Genomic DNA, 25,456 nt, shown 5'->3' with positions numbered 1-25,456 from the left:
TGTACAGTTCGCACACCGTTAATGCAGAAAACCACTTAATTTGTATATAGATGGAGGCCTGGAAGAAACATCACTATTCTGAAAGTGCAGACAGTTTTTTTTTCAGAGAAATTACCAGATGTCAACACTTTTGTGGCTTTCTGTAGTACCGTGGAACATACTCAGTTAAAAATGTGTGTCTGTTATCTTCTTTTGCACATGTTGTTCAACCTGCCTGTATATTGTAGTAAAATTAGACCAGGGATTAGAAGCACTTAACGTTAAGGCCTGACTTAACGTTAAGGCCTGACTTAACGTTAAGGCCTGACTCTGTGGTGTACAGGGATAAAGTGCTGACTGCAACCTACATGAACATGGTATGAGTAGTGTCTCAGGAAATGAAAGAGCTAGGTAGGGGTTAGATTCTATGATTAGCTTCACCACGATTTATGCTCATACATCAACAACGGGCTAATTTATGTCTAGTATATAATTTTACCGATATACACGACATATAAATATTTTTTTAGTTTTCATTCATTTAAAGCACTAGTGAATGAGTGACACATTTTGTTGCAGTCGTTATCAGTTCCTGTGAAATGTAACAACTTCTGGTTTTAGCAAAATATTAAAATAACCATAGACGATTCCCAAAAATATGCAGTTGGAAGCTGGATATGTTGTAGAGATAACATTAGTATTGCAAAAGCTAAACTAGGAGAAGTCTATGCTCCCAATGAAAGTGGTGCTCCTTTTAGATATATATTATGCACTTAGCTTGATTTAGCACATCCCCTCAACAGATCTCACAGTTGCATATTAAGTCAAAAACTACATTGAATGGAGTTCCCAGAGTACCTTAAATTCCACCAGCTAAAAACTTCCCACCAAATTATCTCCTGATGAAATGCTTAAGCTCACATCCCCAGTGGTACACTCTCTCTTCATATGTCTGTATGCTAAAATCGTAAAATTCTTATGGTGATTCTCGATTATCCCAGCAGTGTTGCCAAACTCTGGAACACCAACCAGTCAACAGATAACTAGAAATCCTCTAAACTTTCAAAGCCAAACTAAGAACTTAATTAATCAAACCTTCAAAGCCAAACTAAGAACTTAATTAATCAACACCTGGCAACTTCATTCCTCTACTCCTGAGTAATCCACAGATTCAACTGATATGCCTATCTCTCACTTACTGTAGACATAATGTTAAATATTCTACTATTGCAACAGGTTGTCTAGATTTTAGCTCCTGTTAATAGTTCCCAAATAATGCTGTAGTGCATGAAGCACCATGATTATGTTTAAAAAATGGTCAAATTATATCCTGGATCAGTGCAGCACAGCGCAAGACTAGGGTTACCATCTGTCCCTATTTGTGCAATCATATCCTGCAAAAAAGACATGTCAAATGTCCTGAGATTTAATACAAAAATATGTCATAAGTTTTCTTCAAATATTGCATAAAACAGTTATTTCATATCTGAAGCACTTACATGTGATATGAAATAGCATAAGCAACTCATATTCTACAAGAATAAGCTTTTATTTTGGCAAAAACAAAAAGTGAACTTCTGTCCTCTGCACTGGCTGTAGGTATATTTTACATGCAAAATGGCCCCTTTTAACAAAACATGTCCCACTTTGGGCATTTAAAAAGGTGGCAACTTTACTTGAGACCCAACCTTTAACAACACTTAGAGTGGTGCTTAAGTACCCCCTACGCATTGTTAAGGTTGGGTCTGCACTAAAACAAGACAATGTTGACCAGTAAATAGCAGCAGCAGGGCATGAAACAGCTTTGTTTCAACTCCTGTTTCTGCCTGCTGTCTGTTAAAGTACACAAACCACTTTAGGGTACAACTGCTTCTTTTAGACAGGGTATATGCAAGGATGTCAACCACTTCCCCAGTGCTTACCAGCTTTCAAAGCCAGCAGAACACATTGCATTTTTTAGCGTTAGTTTTGACTAATTTGAAGATGAATCTCCATGCACTACAAAGAGTTATGATCAGATCTCCAATCATTAACTACGTATTATGTGTACTTGACATGCATGCCAAAGTTCACCTCATGCTTCACTCTGAATGTGAATTTCTTGGCACCCATGTCTCGAGCACATAAGTAAGTCCCAATCTGAGACCCGATCATAATCCCGTATGTCTGTGATGCTAAATGTGTCTCAATGGCTTTCTAAATATGATGTTATCTTATAGGTTCATAGGCTGGTACTAGGCTATCAGCCCTAGGGCCTATATAAGCCTAGCCATAATAATTCCCTGGATATTTCTTCCCACAGTATTTACTTCCTTGGACCCCTGTCTAACAGGGCGACTGACGTGTTCCCCGGGGTGAATTTCCTATCTCCCATCCAATCGTCAAGGTTCTTTTTGAAGAGGGTCTAGGAGGTGCTCTGCTTGACATGTATGGGCAGTCTATTCCAGAATATGGGGAGTCTCTGGTCAGGAACCTATCCTTCCAGCATGTTTTGTTCATTGTGATGACAAGGTTTAGATCCCTGGAGCGTGTGACTCTGAGGGATTGGGATTTCTTTAAGTGGAGCATGTCCAACAGCTCAGGGTTTGACATGGCCTTGTATGTTAAGCAGAGATTGCCTCTGAGTAGACGATATGCCACAGAGTATGGCTGGAGTTTTTTTAGACAGTCAGCATAGGGCATCTGCTTTAGGCCTGTGATTCTTTTAGTGAGGTATTTCTGCAGCCTTTCCAGCTGTTGCAGATGTCTTCTGAGGTATATACCAAACAGGGCGTTGTACTCTATAATGGGTCTAATGAGGGATGAGTACCATGGGACAATGGCCTCCTTTTTTCTGGATGAAAAGCCTTTAGTGATGAGGTGTGCCACATAAAAGGATTTCCTGACTGTTGTGGCGATGTGGTTATCGAAGGTGAGAACACTGTCTACCTGTGTCCATAAGTCTCTAATCACACGTTCTGTGTTTAGTGTGCTGCCACCTATGCAGTAATTCATGGGTACTTATTTTTTCCCAAAGGGGATAACTATACATTTCTTGGCATTAAGCTTGAGCCCATGGCTGTGGCACCAAGCATCTGTTTCTGTAAAGCCCTTTTGTAGAATATCCACATCATTTGGGGATTCAATAATGGCTCCCAGTTTGCAGTCATCTGCGAACTTTGTTAGCCAGAGTCCCTTAGTGTTGGTCTGTACTTCAGAGAAGTAGATGCCAAACAAGAGTGGTACCAGGACTGAACCCTGAGGTACTCCACTTGTCACTTGTCTGGAGATGGATTTGGAGTTGGCTACTTTTACAGTCTGGGTGGCAACCCATCGAGTGACGTAGGGATTTATGCCCAGCTTAGTAAGTTTATCTATGATTCCAGAGTGGGGGATGGTGTCAAAGGCCTTGGCGAGGTCCATATAGGCTGTGTGGACAGCCTTACCCTTGTCCACAGCTCTGGAGACTGATTTGAAGAAGTCAATCAGGTTCAGGAGACAAGATCGGCCCTTCACAAACCCAAACTGGGTGGGGTCCAGTATTTGAAGGTTGCCAATGTCTTTGTTTATAAGTTCCATGATAATGCGTTCCATGCCCTTGCAAATCAGGCTTGTCAGACTGATGGGCCAGTAGTTCCCGGGATCCAAGGTGGATCCCCCCTTGTGGAGTAGGATAACTGTAGCTGTGCGCCACTCAGTGGGCACAAAGCCTGAGGTGAGGCTATGATTAAACATGACACTTAGGTGAGGTGCCAGTTCATTTTGTAGTTCATGTAGTACACAGCCCGGGATGTCATCTGGTCCCATGGATGCTGTTTTCTTAGCTTTGGAGAGTTTGGCTTCTACCTGTTTGGCTGTGGTTACTGGACTTTGGCAATCTTTTGGTATTGAGATGGGCCCTTTAGGGGGTGAGAGGGGGGTGAAGTTGGCATTAAATCGATCTGCCAGGATATTGGCAATATCCTTGGGCTCAGTATATTTAATGCCATTCTGTTGTAGCTCAGAGCATTTCTGAGCATTGCCATTCAGATTCCTGACATAACTATAGAATGCCTTGTGGTTGTCTTTGGAATCTTTGGCAATTTTATTTTCGTAAATAGCTTTGGAGGATTTTATGAGGGATCTCAGCTTCTTACTGAGGGTGCTAGGGGGGTTTTTTGCATCCTGGGATTTTCCTCTTTTCTGCAACAGTTTCTTTCTTCTGTTGTATAGTTTGTTTATGGCAGGGGACCACCAGATTGGCTTCCATTCTTTGGAGGAGAGCTTCTTGGTTCTATTTGGGATGGAATGATTCATGCATGAGTGGATGTACTCATACAGTGCCTTAGTGTAGGATTCAGCAGTCAAACTTTCTGCTCCCGTCTGCATGGGTCTCATGACGTTTGTCACTTCAAACTTGAGTAGCATGAAGTTGGCTTTGGAGAAGTTTTTTACAGAGGTTTCCGTACTGGAGGTGGGATGTGGATGTCAAGGGTGATTTATTTATGTTCAGACCTGACCAATGAGGGGGCGACCACTGGTCTGGAGCATCTATCTCCCATGTTGGTAATGACCAGGTTTAGGATATTGGAGCCCCTTGTGGGACAATGGATTAGTTGATCCAAGGCATTGGAATTTATGAATTCCAAGAACCATTTGGAAAAGGTGTTGGTACCTGAGTAGTTTTCCCAGTTAATGGCAGGGTAGTTGAAATCACCAGGTATTAGGGTGCTTGTTTGTATCTTAATATTTTCCAGTATGTTTAGAAAGGTGTAGTGAGAATCTTGGGGCATGGTGGGGTATCTGTAGCAAGCTACAATTTGGATTGCAGTCTTACCTAGTGTTAGTTGCACCTGGAGAATTTCAGATGCATTGTGTTGGGCAACTAACCTAGAGGTGTGAATATCCTTGGTGAACATGGACACTCCTCCACCTTTAGTGTTTCGGTCTTGGTTTGGTGGCCGAAAAATGTGGTAAGAGTTGTAGTCTGGTATTGCAGAGGTGCTCTCTGGAGCCTTGAGCAAGGTCTCAGTTACTGCACAGATATCGATGTTCTCCATTTTTAAGAGTGCCTCGAGAGAGTGCATTTTGAGGTTTAGACTTCTAGCATTGAGTCGCATTATCTTCAGATTTTGCATGCTTGTATCTGTTATGGTGGTGGTTTTGTCCTTTGAATCTTGCCTAAAAAAGGCACTATAGGGGTGGCAAGGGCTTTAGCCAGTAACCTGAATCCCAGGAGTGACAGGTGCAGACCATCTCTGGCAAAGCATTATGGTTTGTCAATCGTGTCATCCCTGGCAGACAGTTACTGGATCCCCTTTGAATGATACCAGAAGCTTAGCCAATCGTTGAAGTAAAACATTTTGTCCTTATACTGTGGTATCATTCTGGCCAAAGGCAGGATGCTACTCAGGGCTAGGGTCATACCTGCCTGGGCCACATGATCTGAGAGCTCTTCCATGTCTCTTTTCATGTAGTCCAGGGAGGTACGTCTCAAGTCATTCACGCCAACATGGACAATGACAGAGTCGTATTTGTACTTGTTGTGGAGTGACTTGAGTGCATGTGTTATGTGGTGGATCCTGGTGCCCGACAGGCAGCTCACTGTAATTTTCTCCTTGTTCAGCCTGGTGAGTGGGACATCAGTGTGCCTGACTTATCACTAGATCTGAAGTAGTTAGCTTAATTTATCTGCAACCCGTGGGTATTCGGATCCATATCGGATCTGAGCCAGCAACATTTTATCAAGCATCTGCTCCAAGCTCCTCCCCTTACCCATAATCCCTCACCTCTCCTAGCTTCCCCCAGATCTCATTTGCTGCTTCATACGTATGCATTATGGTCTTTATAGCTCCAAGTTGGTTAGTGTAAGTGGAACTTTTGATTCTTTAGTTAGTGTGTAAGAGTAGTTGTTTGTGATGGCCCTTTGTCTTGTCGTTGGTTTGTTAAAAAAAAATAAATAAATAAATTAATAAAGTATTTAGAAAGTTTGTGTTTCTTTCTTGAATAGAGTAGGCCTAGCCAACCCCAGAGTGTGCGTGTGTCTAGTTTAGCATTTGGCTCAGTGGAGTGTATTATGGCTGACCAGCCTAAACCAATGTTCAAGAAATGCACAGAGTGTGGCCACAAGCTTTCACCGGCTGATGGCACACTCTGTGTTATTTGCCTTGGCATTTACCATCTTAGTTTGCCATGTGCTGTGTGTGCAGGGTTCAGTCCCAGAGCCTTTAAAGAAAGGAAGGCGAAACTGGTAGCCAAGGGCCTGCTACCAGTTTCTGCCTTAAAGACGACGGCCTCGACATCGGCTCCTGTAGCCGACCAAACCCCCTCTTAGGCTGGGACTCAACCTTCCTCTAAGCGTGCTGAGGCAGGGACAAAAGCTGCAGATAAGGACAAAAAAGAGAGAGAGAGAAAAGGGTAGAGAGGCACCACAAGCGATCTCCTGAGTGGAAGCCTTTTCCCAGTCCACCTGTGAAAGTTGTTAGGACCACTTCTCCTTGGCTCCATTCCCTGAGGTTCTCCCCAGAGCCGACGGAGCCCTTGGATCAGAGGCCTTCTTTGAGGTCATCTCATAGGGCCAGATCTGAGTTTGTCGCCTCCTCGCTGTTGACTCTGAGTCTATTGGAGCTTGATGTGGACAGGATGATGAGTAGATTCATTCGGACCCAAATCCAAATGGGAGTCTTGCCAGGCCCCTCTCCGGCCGGAGAGGGGACCTCTATGCCCTTCTTCCATCCTATCTCTCCTTCCCCAATACAACCATTGGTCTCGGGATTTATGGTTCCCTGAGGTTCTCCCCAGAGCCGACGGAGCCCTTGGATCGGAGGCCTTCTTTGAGGTCATCACATAGGGCCAGATCTGAGTCGGTCGCCTCCTCACTGTCGACTTGGAGTCTATTGGAGCTTGATGTGGACAGGATGATGAGTAGATTCATTCAGACCCAAATCCAAATGGGAGTCTTGCCAGGCCCCTCTCCGGCCGGAGAGGGGACCTCTATGCCCTTCTTCCATCCTATCTCTCCTTCCCCAATACAACCATTGGTCTCAGAATTTATGGTTCCGAGGATCCTCGAATCTGGGGGTTTAGCGCCGATTGTTCCTCCAACCTCGATGCCGGTCATTACCTCGTGTTCCTTGGATCAGACTTGTTCGGATCCAAGCAACTCTCATGGCTGAGAACAGGGAGCCGGATCTGAGGGAACGGAGATGTCTTCGGCTTTGACTTTGTTGGATCCGAGCTGTTCCTTCGGAACCCTAGCTACCTTGGCCTTGGCCCCGATCCTCACGATGGAGCTGGGGAGAACTTCTTCCTTGTTGGTTGCCAAGGAGGTGCGCTTTCCTTCAGCCTTCGACATGGTGGAGAGGGTTCTCTCCCAGGGATTGAGACCCCAGCCCATTGCCTTGGACTCCACCCAGGCTGCCTTGGATTTGGTCACGACTCCTATTAGCCTGTCCCAGGGACAGTCTGTTCCAGAGGACCCCCAGGTGGATCCCATTGTGGAACCCCCCCCATGACTTATGAGCCATCTTCAGAGTGTCCCACTGAGGAGGCCCCACGTAAGCATTTGTGTAAGAGGAGGCACATGGACTCCCCCGAGTCCCTCACAGAAGGTACTGACTTGGATGAAGGTGAGGGTTCCCCCAGGTCAACTCCCGAGGATGACTCCTTTGGAGACATCATGGAAATCCTCCTCCAGAGGGGAGGTTGGTCAGCCCCAAAACCCTCAATGGATGAATCAGTATTCTTGGATACCTTTGGCATGGGGCCCATTTACATCCTGGGTGTCCCCTCCTGCAGATTCATTAGTGGATCTTATCACCACGCGGGCATGGAAGGAGCTTGACACCATAGAGCCAATACCCAAATGCCCAGACAGGATCCTTTCTCCTCCCACAAACAGGCTTGGTACAAGGGATCCCCTGTGGATGCTGTGGTGGTGGCGGCTGCCACCAAGAGAGAACTGGCTCAGGAAAGTTCTTTGATCCACCCTCCGCACAAAGAGTCTAGGACAGTGGACCGCTTTGGCAAGCGAGATTTTTCATCAGCAACATTTTCCATATTAGCGCTGAATTATTTGGCACACGTCATTCGACTCCAGCAAGACCTGGTCATGGAATTTGCTGTGTTGCCCCCAGAGTCCTTGTCACCAGAGGACAAGTGGCTGTTCTCTGCAAAAATGTTGACTCTGAAATCCATTTCTAACACATCCATGCGTCTTCTTTCCCATGCCATGGAAGGAGCGGCTAGGGCAGCTGGGACTGGCGTAGCTATGAGGCGGCATGCCTGGCTCAGACTCTGTCAATTCATGGAACCTTTCAAGGTGTCTTTCATGAATGCTCCCTTTGACGGTTCCTCCCTTTTTGGGAAGACAGTTCGTGACACCTTAGTCCAGAGCAAGAAGGATGGGAAGACTCTAACCCTCAAAGATCCTTTTCTAGGAATCAGAGAGGGCAGAAGAAGATGTGATTCAGAAAAACTCAGTTTTCCAACGACACTCAGGATAACTCATCCCCTAGAGGCAGAAGGGGACAAAACAGATGCCACCCCAGAGTCAGAGGGGGTCCGAGGAACTTTGGGTCGAGGAAGACCTTCTCAGACAGACCCGTGCAGCAACCCTGAGGGGTTGCCCAACTGTCCTACTCTGGAGACAGTCGGGGGAAGATTGTCATTGCACCTAATGACTTGGGAGTCCATCATGATGAACCGTTGGGTGCTCCAAATAATATCCAGAGGATACTCCATCCCGTTCATCACCCCACCTATACAATCAAAGTGCCTCCCGGATGTCCCACCCACTCAAAGGGAGGCTGCAGTGCATGAGATTTCAAAGCTGCTTTACAATCGAGCCATTGAACCAGTCCCCCCAGATCAGTCCGGATTAGGCATTTACTCCAGGTTCTTTTTAGTGCCAAAAAAGATGGGGGACCTCAGACCTATATTGAACCTGTCGGTAGCCAAACAGAAATTCCAGATGGCACCTTACAGTCCATCCTACCTTATCTCCGAGGATGCGACTGGATGTGCTCGATGGACCTCCAGGATGCTTACTACCATATCAAGATTTGCAGAAGCTCCAGGAGATTTCTTCGCTTCCGGCTAGGAGCCAATCATTTCCAGTTCAGAGCCCTACCCTTTGGTCACACCACAGCCCCCAGGGTGTTTATCAAGGTTATGGCAGTAGTAGTGGCTCACCTGAGGCTTCAGGGAATTCAGGTGTTTCCTTACCTAGACAATTGGCTCCTCGCTGCTATCACCAAGCGTCTACTTTGCATGGCCAGAGACTCATTCATGCATCTTGCAGTCAATCTAGGGATCACCATCAACATCTCGTTGTCCCGCCTAAATCCGACACAGACCTTGAAATTCATAGGGGCACGGTTGGACACTCTACTATCACAAGTTTTTCTCACTCAGGACAGGATCCAGAACCTACGGGCCCATGTGTCAGTGATCCTCGGCCCTAGGATACTGAAGGGGAGCATCGTTCTCCACACCCTAGGCTCCATGGCAGCAGCAATTTCAATTCTACCTTGTACGCGCCTTCACATGAAGGTGCTTCAGTGGACCTTGGCAGTTCAGTGGTCTTGGTTAGACCTCCCCATGGTCTACCCTATACGGATCAGCAAAGCCTGCAGGACTTCTCTTCTTTGATGGCTCCAATCGCCTGAAATCTTGGCAGGTCACCCATTCTTAACATCTCCAGCCCAAGCCACAGTAAACACGGACGCCTCCCAGCTCAGATGGGGGGGCACTTTTTGGGAAGGGCAGTCCAAGGCACGTGGTCCCAAACTGAGACCAGATTGCATATCAATGTTCTGGAGATGAGGGCAGTGCTTTTAGCGTTGCAAGCCTTTCAAACTGTTCTCCCCCCAGGGATGATTGCAGTTCAGTCAGACAACATGTCCGTTGTCTGGTACATCAACAAACAAGGAGGGAGCAGATCTTACTCTCTCTGCCGTGAGGCCATGAGAGTGTGGGAGTGGACGATTTCCACCAGTCGGTTTCTGATCGCAATGCACATCCCAGGACGCTCCACCATTTTAGCGGACAGATTGAGTCGGGCTATTCTAATGCCATATGAGTGGTCTCTGAAACAGTCAATAGCGGAGGAGATTTTCCTAGCGTGGGGTCACCCTTGCTGTGATCTCTTCGCATCTCCATCCAACGCGAAGTGCAGCGAGTTCTTTGAGCTAATCCCCTCCCCAGGGGACTCCCCCAGAGACGCTCTAGTCCATGCTTGTCCTCCCGGGTTACTGTATGCCTATCCCCCGCTACCTCTAATTCCAAAGTTTCTTCAGAAAGCATACTGACTGGGGTGCAAAGTGATCCTCATTGCCCCATTCTGGCTGAGTCAAGTCTGGTTCCCCTTCCTCTGGTCTCATGTTCTAACTTCTCCACGGATTCTAGATCCCTGCCCGGATCTCATATCCCATCCCTCGGGCATCAGTCTGCCCGACCTGGACAGCCTCAAGCTGATGGCTTGGTTGCTTCAGTTCCCCTGATTGCTAGGACTCCCGGTTTATCTTCTTCGGTAAAGAGTTTTCTGGTGGCATCCCTCAAAGCTTCCACTAGGAAGGTTTACCGCAACAAATGGAAATGCTTCTCTATTTGGGCTTCTCAGAGAAACATAGATCCATTTACTGCCCTGGTTCCTGCAGTCTTGGAGTTTTTGTCATATATTTTTCAACAAGGGGCTAGTTCTTCTACAGTGAAAGTACAACTGGCAGCCATATTTAATTTTCATATTGGCGAAAATTTGAATGGTCTGGCCTCATCGAGATTGTGCAAGGCCTTTCTAAAAGGTACTTTTCTCTTGCGTCCACCGGTTAAGAATTCCGTTCCCCCTCGGGACTTTACTCTAGTGCTGCAGGCATTGGTGGCACCCCCTTTTGAACCAGCAGCGTCAGTAGATGTAAAATTTCTGTCCTGGAAGACAGCCTTTTTAGTGGACATTACTTTGGCTAAAAGGGTTTCTGAGATTCATGCTTTGTCTGCTGTGCCCCCCTACTTGATTTTTCATAAAGACGGGGTTTCACTTCGCACGAACCCTTCTTTCTTACCGAAAGTGGCTTCTGAATCTAACATTAACCAGTTGATTAATCTGACTGTGTTCTTTCCAAATTTCCAGAACAAGGGTGAATATAAGCTGCACTTGCTAGATGTTCATAGACAGCTTTGTTTCTATGTACACAGGTCTAAGCAATTTCATAAGTCTGACCAATTATTCGTGTCCTTTTCTCGACCCTTTTTGGGCAAGGCCATTTCCAAGGACTCCTTAGCCAGGTGGATTACACAATGTATACTGCAAGTCTATAGGGATAAAGACCTATCCCCACCTGGTCCTATTAAAGCCCATTCCACCAGATCTATGGCAACTTCTGCTGTTTTTTGGTCTAGGGTTTCTCTGGATGATATCTGTGCAGCAGCGACCTGGGCAAGGTCACATACATTCATCTCTCATTATAAGTTGGATTTGATCTCTAGAGGGAGAGCATCATTTATTTGGCTCTGCGGTGCTCAGGAATATCCTTCCATGAGGGCCTCCCAGGAGTTTTGGTAGCTGGGGACTCTGTCCCACAGGTTGCAGATAAATGAAGTTAACTACTTCAGATAAAGAAGTTATGTCCTCACCGTAACATTCCATCTGAGTAGTTATACTCATTTTCTGCAACCGTCCCTCCCTCCTTCCCCGAACCTGTTCTAGGTTAACATTATTGAGTTGCTAATAGTTTGGTTAGTGGCAAACTCGATCTGAGAGAAGGTAGGAGAGGTGAGGGATTATGGGTAAGGGGAGGAGCTTGGAACTTGGAGCAGATGCTTGATAAAATGTTGCCGGCTCGGATCCGATATGAATCCGAATACCCACAGCTTGCAGAAAATGAAGTATAACTACTCAGATGGAACGTTACGGTGAGTACATAACTTCTTTTTTTTTTTTTTTATAGTTTAAGTTTAGTTTGTGTTTTTTGCATACTTGTTTAGAGTTGTTGTATTACCTTGCCATATATTACAGTTTTAAATAAAATAGTTAAGAAACTAGAAAAGAATAGTCAAGTTTTTCCCAAGATTCTTCCCTGAAGGTGTATGAATTAGTCTTCCAAGGAAAATTAACACCTTGAAAGTGAATAACCTTATAGCTAGGATAAGGCATTTAGGTATAGCTTCTGGAAGGTGTATCTAATCTGAAGGGGAGAAGTGAAAACTAATAGCATTCTAGCCCTAATAGAAACTTTAGAAGTTTATGAAGTTTGAAATTGGACCATGTCAAAATGAGTCGTGCAGTCCAAAGTTATCATCCGTTTCTGTCATGGTATCGGAGGAATGTGGCACTGGAGAGAAACTTCTGCACTTTTTTGCTTGTTGAGAAAGGAGAGGTCAAAGACTTGTCTCTAAGCTCCATTTCTTAGAACATTTAAGAATGTTGAATAAAACTGTCCATTGAAAGATGAGGAAATTCATTTTGTGCCCTGTGGTTGAGAGTGCCTACAATGACAAGGAAACAAGTTTGATTAAAATGTTGTCTCAAATCCCTATTTTAGTATGTTATTCAATTAATTGAGAGGAAAAAAACTGATCTTTTGCCATGATGGCAGTTTTTTTTTTATTTTCTTTAATATGATTGCTGCACAAAGATATTTATGGCTTCACCTTGAAAAATGTTGCGTGATTAGAACAGATAGAGGACACTAAAGATCCTCAACCCTCTTGCACAGATTAAAATAAAATGATGTTGCAAGGAGGCAGGGCCCTAGCGTCTCCATTTGGGGGCCATTATCACCCCTATCTTATCCAAAGTCATCATGTGCAACAGTGGGGAAAAGAGAAGCTCCTCAAAACAATGTATCTTGTACAAACAGTAATTCCACTGTGCCCATGTCTCAAGGATATAAACTATGATTAAACTCAGCCATTTATGTTAAGGCAGTTAGAATCCAATCAGATGGCCAGAATTACATGCAGGGACTCAGTTTCTATGGTAAAAGAAGGATACTTTCTATGTAGGTTTTAGAATAAAGGAACTAAATAGCACATACTGCATATTTAATGTCGGCTTCATTTTGCTCTTTCTATTTCTAAATGCTAATGCAGAGAATGGTCCCCTAAATGAAAAGTCTTCCTCAGTAGTGTGGTCAAAAATTTGACAAATGATCTTATAAATGAACAATTTTGTTAATAGTCATTTGTTTGTCGTCTTCAGAACATGTGGCATGAAACATAATCTAAGCTTACTGATTAAAGTTGTTGTGTAATTTTGATGTAAAGGAATAAGCTGTTGCTCTGGGGTGAAACAGCATCAAAGCTGTTACTTTTTTATAGTATTTGGCATTCAGTAGGGGAAATGGTTTCCTTTTCCCTGTGATACTTATAGCTTTCTGCTGTTTGTTGGGATATCCTTGTCAAATTGGGCAACAGTAGTCAAACATATAAGACTTGGATAATTCATTTAAAGGCCCAGTTCAACCTGTCTATGGATACTGAGACTCGCACTTTGATCCAGGCCTGAGAGTGATGCCTGCCAGCAAGCACCTGATGGGATGGTCAATTTACCCATTTAGCCTGGCTGGACATAGTTTGTGAATGCAGAGTGAAGCCATTGTATGGGCACATCACCTGTAAGATGAAAGTTGGGGATCAGTTAGACTGCTAGTCAAGTGATAAGTAGAAGGCGCGATTAATATTTGCTAGAAACTAGTTGTTGAAATGAGAAATACCACATCATTATTTAGCTGGGCGTCTCTCTACACACAGTTCTGAGTCTGAAACCATATTTCTTGAGTAATGGTGTAGTCTCTCTATCACTTTTTCTTTATAGATGACCCCTCAAGATAGGCAGGAGAGACGTTTGGCTGTGCTAATGAGCTCTTTTCCACACCTTTCTTTCTTTTTGTCTTGTGTGACAAGTTGAAGGAAATAAGAAATGCAGTACCCCAACAGCTATTTTGACCTAATAAAGCTTAAGCTTTAAGAAGTCTCACAAAGATGGCCTCAAACATGCAAAACAGGCTATTAAAAATGCAACAAAAAAATCAGCTTTAGGAAAAGAATTTGTATAGTGAAAATAGTCACTGGCATAGTTGTATAATTCATACCCAACAACTTTCAGATTTAAATTTTGTTTGCAAAATAAAATTGATAAACTTCTTATAAAGTAAAAGTCTAGTAACTGCTTGTTCCTTCACTCTCAAGAAACCTGATTCAGTAACAATAACTAGAAAAACAGATTTAGTGTCTTGCAGTATAAATGCTACTAAATTATCTGCATTTGACGTACAGTACCAAAGCAAGTTATTTTAAGCTCAAAGCCTGAGATAACAGTAATAAACTCCATCTGTGTACAATGCATATTATTTGTTACTGGCAGGGAATCTTGAAAAGCATGAATTATAAATTATTTGAGCTTTATCAGAGATGTTGTTTAGCGGAAGTTGCTTCAAAAACTACAAGTATGTGACCTCTCTCACGTTTAATAAACAGATATCTGCCATGTGGTGCCCAGTTTTAATGTATACAAGAGAAATGGCCTCAAACAGTACACTACTTGAACGATAGGTTGCTAGGATCGTTAGCATAACCTAAAGGTTATGAATACTGGATTAAAAGAAGGAAGTAAGGAATGTTATCTGTCATTCTGTGTTTAACAGTAACATCCTTTTGTTCTTATATGTTTCTAACTGTAGTCCTTACTTATGAGCAGATTAACAGCATAGAATCAGACTTGCATAAAAACGAAGGATGATATTAGAGATTAGAGAATCAGTACCCTGATTGGAGAATGAGCATTCTTTAGCAGGGTATTAATGCACAAGTAATGCCCACTGAAAAACGAGTCCCGTCATTTCACGGCAGCATATCATGCCGCCATGGAGAACAGACAGAAAAAAAAAGTGAATGCCCACCATTATTTTGCTGTTGGTAAGCAGCGCTTCTGCTGTTTGGCGATTGAAAAATGTAAAAAAAGTAAAATTAAAAAATAAAATGTGTGTATATGTGTTTGTCTGTGTGTGAAAGTGTGTGTGAAAGTGTGTGTGTGTGTGTGTGTGTGTGTGTGTGTGTGTGTGTGTGTGTGTGTGTGTGTGTGTGTGTGTGTGTGTGTGTGTGTGTAGGAGTGTGAGAGAGAAATTGGTTGTGCTACTATTTTACACTCGCCAAGGAGTGCTTCTGCTGTTTAGCGAGTGTAAAATAAAAACTGTGTGTGTGTGAAAATGTATGCATGTATGATGGTAAGGGAGAGAGAGAGATGATCGAAAATAAATGAATCAGAAAAAAGTGTGTGTTTATGTTGCTGTCTGTGTGTGTGAGTGAATCCGTGCATGAAAGCAGGTATGTGTGTGTGTGTGTGTGTGTGTGTGTGTGTGTGTGTGTGTGAGAGAGAGAAGAAAACTGAAGAGTGAGAGTGATCAAACAATCCCTGGCAGCATCACATAAGAGCTTTGCATACCTCTCAATCATACCTCTTGGCACAAGAAATCTGGACAGAGCCACAAATAATGAGGAAACAAAGAGCTAAAAATAGGGATGGATTTTAAATATTGCTCTTAGAAACTTAGAAACCTGCTAGAATAACAGGGTTTTCATTAGCATGCATTTTTCTGAAGAAGAGGTGAGTGTGTGAGTGTGCGAGCGTGCTAGAGCACGTGTGTGAGAGCGCGTGTGTGTGAGCGAGCGCACGCGTGCATGTGAGTGTGTGCACATGTGTATGTGCATGTGTGCGTGTGTGTGTGCGAATGTGTGAGTGTGAGAGTGACTACAGACAGCAGCAGCAGTAAAGAGGTTTGTATACCTCTGCACCTTTCAGCTGAAGAAATCTGGATAAAGCCTAAAATCAAGGGGGATCCAAGGCTGTAAAACAGAAACAGATTTTAATTATTGGTTTTACAAAATTACAAAGTTGCTTAAGTAAAGGATTTATGTTAGCATGAATTTTCTGACGGAAATAAAAGTCTGATGCTCAAATGTATGTCATTATTTAGTACTTTCAAACTCCGGTGACTGTCAACCAAACAATTTAGGAGTAGGGGACAAAAAAATAAAGTAAATACCTGGTTATTTTTTTAAATGTTATATTTCTGATCTAAAATGCTTCCTGCAACACCATTAACATATACCACAGCAACCACAACAAACACACTGCAGGAGTAAAGCCAAATGCCGGACTTCCAACCGTGAATAAAACCAAATATTTATTGAATAACTGACAACATGTTGTCAGTTATTCAATAAATATTTGGTTTTATTCACGGTTGGAAGTCCGGCGTTTGGCTTTACTCCTGCAGTGCGTTTATTGTGGTTACAAGTTTTAATTCGCATTGACTACTCACTATTTTTGGTTATATATACCTATATATACCACAGCAAGTTTGAAACATTAGGCGGAGGAACTGTTTTACATTAAAAATATACTACAAATATAGTAATTAAACAAATGTATATAAGTAAGTAAAATACAACGATTTTACAGAGATCCCATTCTCTAAAAGCAATAATGCCCTCCAGGGTATGTGTTAATGTGTAATTAATGCCCTTCCAGGGGTTAGATGCCCTCCGCCTGCGGCGTCAGTCCTCATATCATCCCTGCCAGGCATTAATTAACACATTAACAGACATTATTGCTTGCTTAAAACATGCAATTATTGCTTGCTTAAAACATACACTTCAGCTAAGGCAAGACCTACAATATCTCTCGACTTCTAGTCTAGTTTGTAATGCTTTGTAAATAAGTCATTATAAACTCATACCACATTTTCACATATCTCGTTAGCTGAAATAAGCAACTATTCTGGAACACATTAGCTTAGCAGAGATAGCACTAAACAGTGCATTCAGAAATTTATTTGTCATAAAGATGCATGTAGTTTCTTATCCATTTAGCAACTGCGTGGTTACTAACCCAACCTTTTTCCTTTTCATCATATATCATTAGATATGATATTCAAGTTGTCTTTAGACACCTAAAATATAAGCAATTGTTTTACCTTCATTTTCTTGTTTTCGAAAGAACAATGAAAGCATAAAATGAAACTTTCTTAAAAACAGTCCAGGTATAAACCAACAGAATATTGAAATACAATAAATTAATCTATTTTAAAATGATTTTAATTGTATGCATTGTCCTTTTAAAATGCAGTGGGTTACAGCTGTTTCAATAACACATATTTGAATGAAGGGATAAGGCATATTCTAACATTAGAGAGAACTATATCCGTATGATGTTTCTGTTAATATTACAGTAGCACACATTTACTTTTACGTTTACTAACTTATTACATTCTATTTCCATTGAACTTCATGCATATTATAAAAATCATAATACTTGTTACAGTTTCAGCATTGCAAGCCATTGTTTTGTTTTGTGTAAAAATGTTGTTCACAGTACTCTTTAATGTGATTGAACTATTTCAGTTCTTATCTTGTTTAGATTTTCACAACACTTCCTGACCCTCACCACATTTTTCAGTCACCTCTCAGTTTATGCTAAATAACTACAGAATAGGAGTGTAACACAACAAACAGAAGTTTCTGAACAGAAGACTCTGTAAGGAACACCCATTAATCAAGAGCTCTGTATATAAGGTGTGTCAGTTCAATGCAATGGTTTTGATGGTTTGAAAAAGCCGCTTGGCGAAAGCGCTTACCCCTTTTATACTTGAATAAAGGTTTTGGAATTATTGAAAGCTTCTAACTTCCAAGTCTGTTTCCAGTTTGCTTGAAGAGACTGTCAGCATTTTACATTTATAAACTGTTTTTTTGGTCTGCAAAGACTTTAAACATCTTACTCAATGTGGAACTTCGCTTTGGATTTATAGCTTTGGCTGCTTCTTTTACACACTAGCATTGCCTACCAGCGATCCAGCGAGTGAACTTGTAAGTCAGTATTGTGCCTGGTTTAAACTTGAGCTGATGTTTTATTGATTTTATTATAAAATGTTTTTAAGGGTAGTAGCAAACAATTTTCCCTTGAAGGCAGACCATTGGTTGGGTGGGAACTGTTCAGAATGTGAATTTATAGTAAAAACTAAAGAATTTTCTTCTGCTAACACTTCTTGTGTTACTGAGATTCTTTGTTTTTCCAATTGCTTATCAGAATGGGTAATATATCTGGTAGAATGTTCTTGTAAAGCATTTTATGTGGGACAAACCTCCGAGACATTTTAAATCTCTGGTTTGTGAACCTTTGAGTGATATGTGAAATAAACATATGACTAATGCTTTATATAAACATGTGATTGTACATTCTACAGCTAAATATAGGTTTACAATAATTGACCGAATAAATATTAACAGTTGCAATAAAATGGAGGGCATACTTTGTTGACTAAGAAGGAACACAGTTGGATCATTAAACTGGGGCCATTGTTTTCACCTGGTCTTAATGATATGTATTAAATGATTTATTGGAGTGGGTTTGTATGTAATGTGTTGAGGGTATTGTGTACTGTTTTAACCAGCACTGAGGAAGGCTTTGCCAAAACCGGTATAATAGTGTGGATTTCTATGGCAACATTTCCTTAATAAAAAGGTTTACACTGCAGTTTGGTGCTGGCTGTTTTTTGTAGTAGTAGTAGGAGTAGATACTCTTACCTCTGGGCTCAGGAGAGCTGTAGCTTTTTGCACTGTGACATCTATGTGGATTTTGAAAGAAAGGGAAGGTCAATTGTCAGGTCTAATTATTTTTGCTGGATAACATTGGTGATTTGATTTTTAATTAAGTCATGCATTTTAAGTGATGAAGAGTTTCAGTTTTTGAGGGGTGGCAAATAGCATTACACTAGATTTGCTAGCATTGGTTAACAGGTTGTATCCAGTTGTGTGAAGTCAGTTTGCAGTTTTTGTTGCAGGTTGTTAATGTTTCATAGAGTTTAGTTTGAGTATATCTTGTGCACCAGGATATTTAATTCAGGTAGCTAAGCTGTTTATGTCACTGAGGATGAGTGAGAAACCAAGCTTTTGAGTAGTCTGCAGTGATCCTACATCTGAACTGGTGGTCTCTATGGACACATTGAATGTTTTGTTGGTTGGATGGTTCTGCATCCATTTAATTGGTCCTGAAGCAATGGTTTGCTATTGTAGTTTATGAACAAAGAAGTTGTGATCTACAATTGTTTGTGTGTGTGTGTGTGTGTGTGTGTGTGTGTGTGTGTGTGTGTGTGTGTGTGTGTGTGTATGTGTGTAAAAATATAATATATATATATATATATATATATATATATATATATATATATATATATATATATATATCATAGAGTAACTTAATACATTACAGTTTATACACTAAATTGATTCCTGAAGCCATGTTGAGCATCTGGTAGTAAATTGTAGTTATTAATGTGTGAAAAACCTGTCTATATGCTGTTGTTACAGGGCACAGATTAGCACAGATTAGCTGTAGCTCTAAAGTCTTTTGGGTAAGCTGCGACTGATTGTTTGGACAGAGAGATAATTCATGTATGTTCAGATGCAGCAGTTCCAGTGGTAAGATCGGTTGTAAGTATGAGTGTAAGATGTGCATGTAAATTAATTTGGCTACTAATCATCGGATTGTTGGGTGTATTGTGCTGTATATTTATTTCCCAATCAATAAAATATAATTTAGAAATAACAATTTTTTTTTTTTTTTTTTTTTTTTTTACATTTGCAGGGTACAACATCTCCCCAAATGTGTTATCACTACTATTAAAAATGGATGAAGAACTGCCAAATGGTGATGCGGAAGAGAAAAATTCCACAGAACAGAAGAATGATCTTGAAGATAATCTCCACAGTAAGTAATGTCTTATTAATTATCATGCTTGCTTTAATTTGTTCTTATTGATATTGGTAACGTTGTAGGAAAGTTAGGGAAAATTTATGGTGTGCTAGTACATGGAAGTAATGATGATTTATGCAAATATATAAAACTACATTTTTCAACGTAAACAGGTCTATTACAATGGCAATGACAGTAAACTAGGAATTCGTGGATATCTAGAAAAGGTGGATATTACAGTCAGTACCACATTTTTTAGTTTTGGGGGAACGTTTGTTTACACTCAAACTTAGGACTGTGGGGGACAATTAGAAAATTAAGATTTTTTCATGGAGTTTGTCAGAATTTGTGGGATAATTAAGTCATCAAAATGTTCATTTTTCGTTTTCCCTTAAACTGAATGTAGCTGACCGTGAAATCTGATGACACACAAGACACAAATGCATTAGAGACTAGCCACTGTTTCAGTGAATCAGCAACTGGGATGGAAATACAGAGGCAGGAGGTTTGAACATGTTGAGGACAATGACCGGATTGTCCGTAAAGCATGTGCTACCCCAGTCTGACTGCTGCTTATTATTTTAAAGTTCCCTCTTGCACTGTTTTAGCTAGTTTAATTGTTGCTCTGCTTTTATAATCTGATTTTGTAGTACTTATTTCATAAATCATTTGTAATCATTAGGAATAGACATTTAATCGCCAATTTAACACCCAAGAATTTTAACTAATAAATTAAGTTACTTTCAATCATTGTAACTCAGTGATCTTTATAATGGATTCAGTTCTAGAAGTGGGTGAGTGAAGAATCAATCATAGGTTCATAGGTTCATAGGTAAGTACTAGGCTAATTGCCCTTGTGGGCCATTTCAAGCCTAGCCAATTACCCCATGTGAGAATCAAACCCTGCACCTTGTGTTTATAAGGTAACCACCTTAACCATTATGCCAACTCCCACCCCCTCTAGTTGCTTATTGGCCAAATGGTCATTTAATAGCACTTGGCTGAAATGCATATTCATTAGAATAGTTTGCTGTGGTCTAGGTTTGCCCGTGCCCTGAGGTGAAGTGACTTTAGGGTAGGTTACATTAAATCTAGAAAGTGAAGCCATTTGCATAGGTTTAAGAGGGACTTGGCCTATCATCAGAGAAAAGCATACCGTTTCAAAAAGAAAGTAGTTCTCTTTGTGATAATTCCCTTTTCAGTGATGTGCATTTTGATGGACTGACATGGAATATAGGGTATATATCACAGCAATGAAAGCCATAATACTGAAAAAAAATCTCACAAAGCTAAGCCTGCCAAAGCCAGCATTAATGATAAAAACATATAAATGTACTATTGTTTTTGTATCTGGCTTCGGCCTCCTCATATTTTCTTACAGGGGTTCTGCACCATATAGAGGCTACTGTACCTCAGTAAGAAAATTAGCTGGATTAACCTTGGAGCTTTACAAACAGAGGTCTTGCTTGAGAAGAAAGACACACACATGCAGGAAGCCGGATGTTTTGACCCTGGACAGTTTGATCCCAATGCAATTGGATACACTTTCATATTAACATTCACATTTATTGTGTATGAGTATATTTATTGGACAGTTTGACCCCAGACTATATGACCCCAATTAAATTTAATAAAAGCATTTCACTACTTAATATTTTAATTAGGAATTTTATTAGGAGTTTAATATATTATTTAACATTTTAATATGTTAATGTTATTTAACATTTTATTTAATATATAAATATAATTAATTTAATTAACACTAGTTTTTAACATGTTAACAATAAAATCAATCAGGAATTTTACATAGGAATTTAGATGTATATTAAAGTTAGCCCATTAAAAAATTGTGAGCGAATAATATCGTGTTCTGTCTAATGATGGGTTATTTTCTGCACAATTGTGTATGATTGTCATATGTTTTTGCTAGTTTTGCTGAGTGTTATAAACTGTTATAAAGCCTTGTTACAGATCTAGATATGGAACGTGTTCATGAAGGAGTCAAAACATCCTGTACCCCACATGCATGTTTGCACACACACACACACACACACACACACACACACACACACACACACACACACACACACACACACACACACACACACCTCCAACACCCAACTTTCACAGCTTCTGTTATAGTCTGCAGTAAAAACTGTAGTACCCAAAGAACAATTGTATTTAATTCCATTTTCAGCAAGCCAGTTGCTTACAATCACTGTTTATTATGACTTATCTTAGGAAGCCACTGAAGATACTGACTTCATCTAAATTTTTATGATAAAACCAATAAGAGAGCAGACAGATGTTTATCTTATGAACTGACAGTGTCAAGGGCCAGCAGGTAGCACTGTGTTTTCTTTCTGTTTTACTTTTTATTGTATAAATGAGCCCTGCATCTTTTTTTTACATTTCTTTGAACATAATACAAATAACTACACATCATTTTTATTAATTCACAATGATACTTTATAATATGCATATGATGTTATATTTTTAACTTTTCTTCCAACTCATGTCATATCCTCTTAAATTTCTTAAGAAAAGAAACAAATATAGAGAGGAAAAAGAACGTTCAGCCTTATCTCTTCAGCTTTATAATATTTTATTTTGTTATGTATGCTTTTGTTGAACCTTTTATTTCATCAGGCACTTCAATGGAATCTTCTTCTGGACCATCCTCCAAAGGAATTCATACACCTTTCTTTTTGTACTTATTTCTGTTTTGTTTCCTTTTTTCAACAAGAAACATCATTATTAAATTATCACTTAAGACACAGGCAGTCATACATGTATATAAATGACATATTTTTAGTTGCAAACATTTCACATCACTTATAATCTCATTCTAGTCATTGTAAGTCGAAGATTATATAGCTTATTTAAATCCTGTCTTTTAAACCTCATTCATCCTCCAAAACATTATTCTGCATATGTCATTCCCACAGTTCCCATTGTTTTCTGCGTACTTTGCTCTTTTCTGAAGACCCCATTTTCAGTTGTTACTGTATCCACTACTTCTATTACAGTTGGTTTAGACTTTGATTACCATTTCCTAGTATTACTTTTTTTGGCAGCTGCCATAATAAGACTCAGCAAGGCCTTACTATGTCTAGGCAACTCCAATTCTGTATCATAGTTAAAAAAAAAACATTTCCTTAGCTATACCAGTTTGTTCACCCAGTACTTCTGATAGAGATGTCTGCATGGAATTTTTAAAATCAGCCAACTCATTACACTCCCAAAAATTGTGTTCCCAATTACCTCTTTCTTCCCCATCACACCTCCAACATTTGCTGTCTACCTGAGGAAAAATTCTTTGGAGTCTGCTTGGGGTATAGAGATACCAATATAAACACTTCTAAGCAAAGGTAATAAATCTTCTAGACTTTGTTGCATATTTCGGAGTCATACCTACATCCCTTCATTGTTTCTTTGTGAATAGGTTATCCAATCTCTCTTCCCAATCCTGTCTAACCTCCTCTGATTGTTTCTTAAAGTTATAATTCAATATTGTACATGATGTACTAATTATCTCCTTTTAAACAACAGCTTCTATTCTAGAGTCTACCAAAAACTCTACCAGTCCTGGTGTTTTGCTTAGGATCCCCCTATTGCTTTCTGAATTCTGACTTGCTCGACCCATCATCTTAGTAAATGTTTCTCATCATTTTTTTTCATAGCAGACCTCCTCTTTTTCCAGTTCATCTTCTTATACATTCATTTATTTATGTTCTCATATATTTTATTAGTGTTATTGTGGCATGCTTCTTATTTCAATATTTTGTTTTCCCTCCATTTTTTCCCATGCTTTCTCTTTAAGCACACACCTAAAGTACTGTCTTCTCTAAATTGTTTTATGTATACTATCCCTACATGAAGTACAGTGGACAAGTATCATTTCAACCAGCCTTGATCCTCCTCTGTATAAAGACCTTTTTATTTATTGGGTTTAAACTATCCCAAGACAAACTTCTAGTGCAGCTTCTCTAATGCCCTACATTCCATAAATCCTAGAATATTGTTTCCTGTGCTTTTTAAGACTGCTTTGAACAGTATAACCCATCATCTTATATTAGGACAGGAGGGCGGTTAGTCATTTCAGTTGTAAATGTACTCTTCTGCTTTTCAGCACTCAGTTCCATTACTAGTACTCATCAGAAGTTGCAACATTATAACGTTTCCTTGTGTTTCAAACCCTTTATTTTTTTTTACTTCATTAGTTCATTAATTCTTGAACCAATCTTTAAACATCTCATTTCTTTCCAAACCTAGCATCATTTCAGTATCCATTTCCCTTAGATATTAAATACTACCAATATGAGTACAGTAGGTACCGCATACTTCTCAACCGTCTGCTTCTTCTGCTGTAAATTTTCTTCATAACTTTTCATAAATCTAGACAAAAGAAAAGGGATGAGTAGACAGCGTTGTCTGCTGACTTTGTTTACTTCCACTCTTTTCCTACACGTACATTAATCATTGGTCTAATTACGTAGTTATTATAATCTATCCAATGTAAAGTCATTTATCTAGTTCCCATTTCTTGGTACATTCTTAGCCCTTTTAGGTTGCCATACTCCTTTCATTAAATCAGCTCATAACAGAAAAAAAGGTTTTTCTCTCTCATCTGTATTTTCATTTACCCACCATGTGTTCCTCCTATGATTACTCTTTGTTAATCTTTTTGAAATTCAACTTAAAATTCAATAGCACACAGAGGAAAGAAGAAAAAGAAGAAGAAAAAAAAAAAAAAAAGAAAAAAATGCATTAATCGGTCTTATTAAGTATAGGTGCAGCTTTCAAATTTGAAACCTGTTTTTATGACAATATGTATATTCATCATAAACTCCCACCATTCATGTTCTGTGAACCCCAGCATTGGAAAAGCATTACAAGCTTCTAATGTCATTCTGTTAGATACCAATGTTGGCAGTAAAATCTTTAATTTAATTGTAACTGAGTGCATATCTAAGATATCCCACACAAAAATGTCAGGTGAAAAAAGTATGATTTCTTTTAATAACTTTTTCTATTAATAACCCATGCATTTTCCTCCAATAGTACTCTATTGGGGGGGTCTATATCAGCATATCGAAGAGGCATTTAATTAAATGCCTCTTCATCGACACATAAAGAGCGAATGCTCAAAACAGTGATTTCTTTCCCTGGATAAGAAATCACTTGGCCTTCCCCATGTGTTTGCCCCTTTCCCCACTGTAGTGCTTTTGGAGTTGGTATATTTAGTTGGGGGTGTGTGGGGGGGGCAGAGCCCCCCACATTGGAGGGTGTCAGGGGCAAATCCCCCCAGATTGTAATGTATGAAAATGTGTTTGTTTGTGTGTTAGTGTATCGATTTCTTTCCCAGGGAAAGAAATCAGTGTTCTGAGCGTTCGCGCTTTAGTGCGTTCACTGTTTGTGTCAGCGAAGAGGCATTCAGTTAAATGCTTCTTCACTATTCTGATATAGACCCTATTTGGGAATGTAACAACCAGCAAACAGCAACAGCTTTGCAGGGTCTTATTGACAATACCAGGAAGTAGCAGAATTTTTGATATGCATCAAAAATAATCTATTGGGAGTATAATGCATACCAAAGATTATTTTATATTGACTAAAAACTACACGAGCAATAGAACTGGATAAAAAACAATACTTCAAAGAAAAAAACAATCCTTGGTATGAAACAGACAGCTCCAAACATCGAGACCACTGAATGAAAGTTTATTCCAAAAGTATACGAACAATAGATGACAATACAATGATAATCCAAAC

General features: G+C 40.3%; 1 protein-coding gene across 1 annotated transcript in view; it reads left to right on the top strand.

The window, feature by feature from the left end:
- The window catches only part of LOC122814378 (zinc finger protein 91-like), a 316,216-nt gene that overhangs the window by 49,271 nt on the left and 241,489 nt on the right, over positions 1-25,456 (top strand). Inside the window, exon 5 of the mRNA XM_044086962.1 lies at positions 19,574-19,696. Within this exon, the coding sequence (XP_043942897.1) occupies positions 19,574-19,696 (123 nt within the window). The remainder of the gene's footprint in view (positions 1-19,573; positions 19,697-25,456) is intronic.

This window comes from Protopterus annectens, chromosome 10.part0, assembly GCF_019279795.1.
Source record: "Protopterus annectens isolate FY-2018-M chromosome 10.part0, PAN1.0, whole genome shotgun sequence".
NCBI classification, from domain to species: domain Eukaryota; kingdom Metazoa; phylum Chordata; order Ceratodontiformes; family Protopteridae; genus Protopterus; species Protopterus annectens.
Note: the sequence above shows the minus strand (reverse complement) of the source record. Positions and strands in the feature narration are given on the sequence as shown.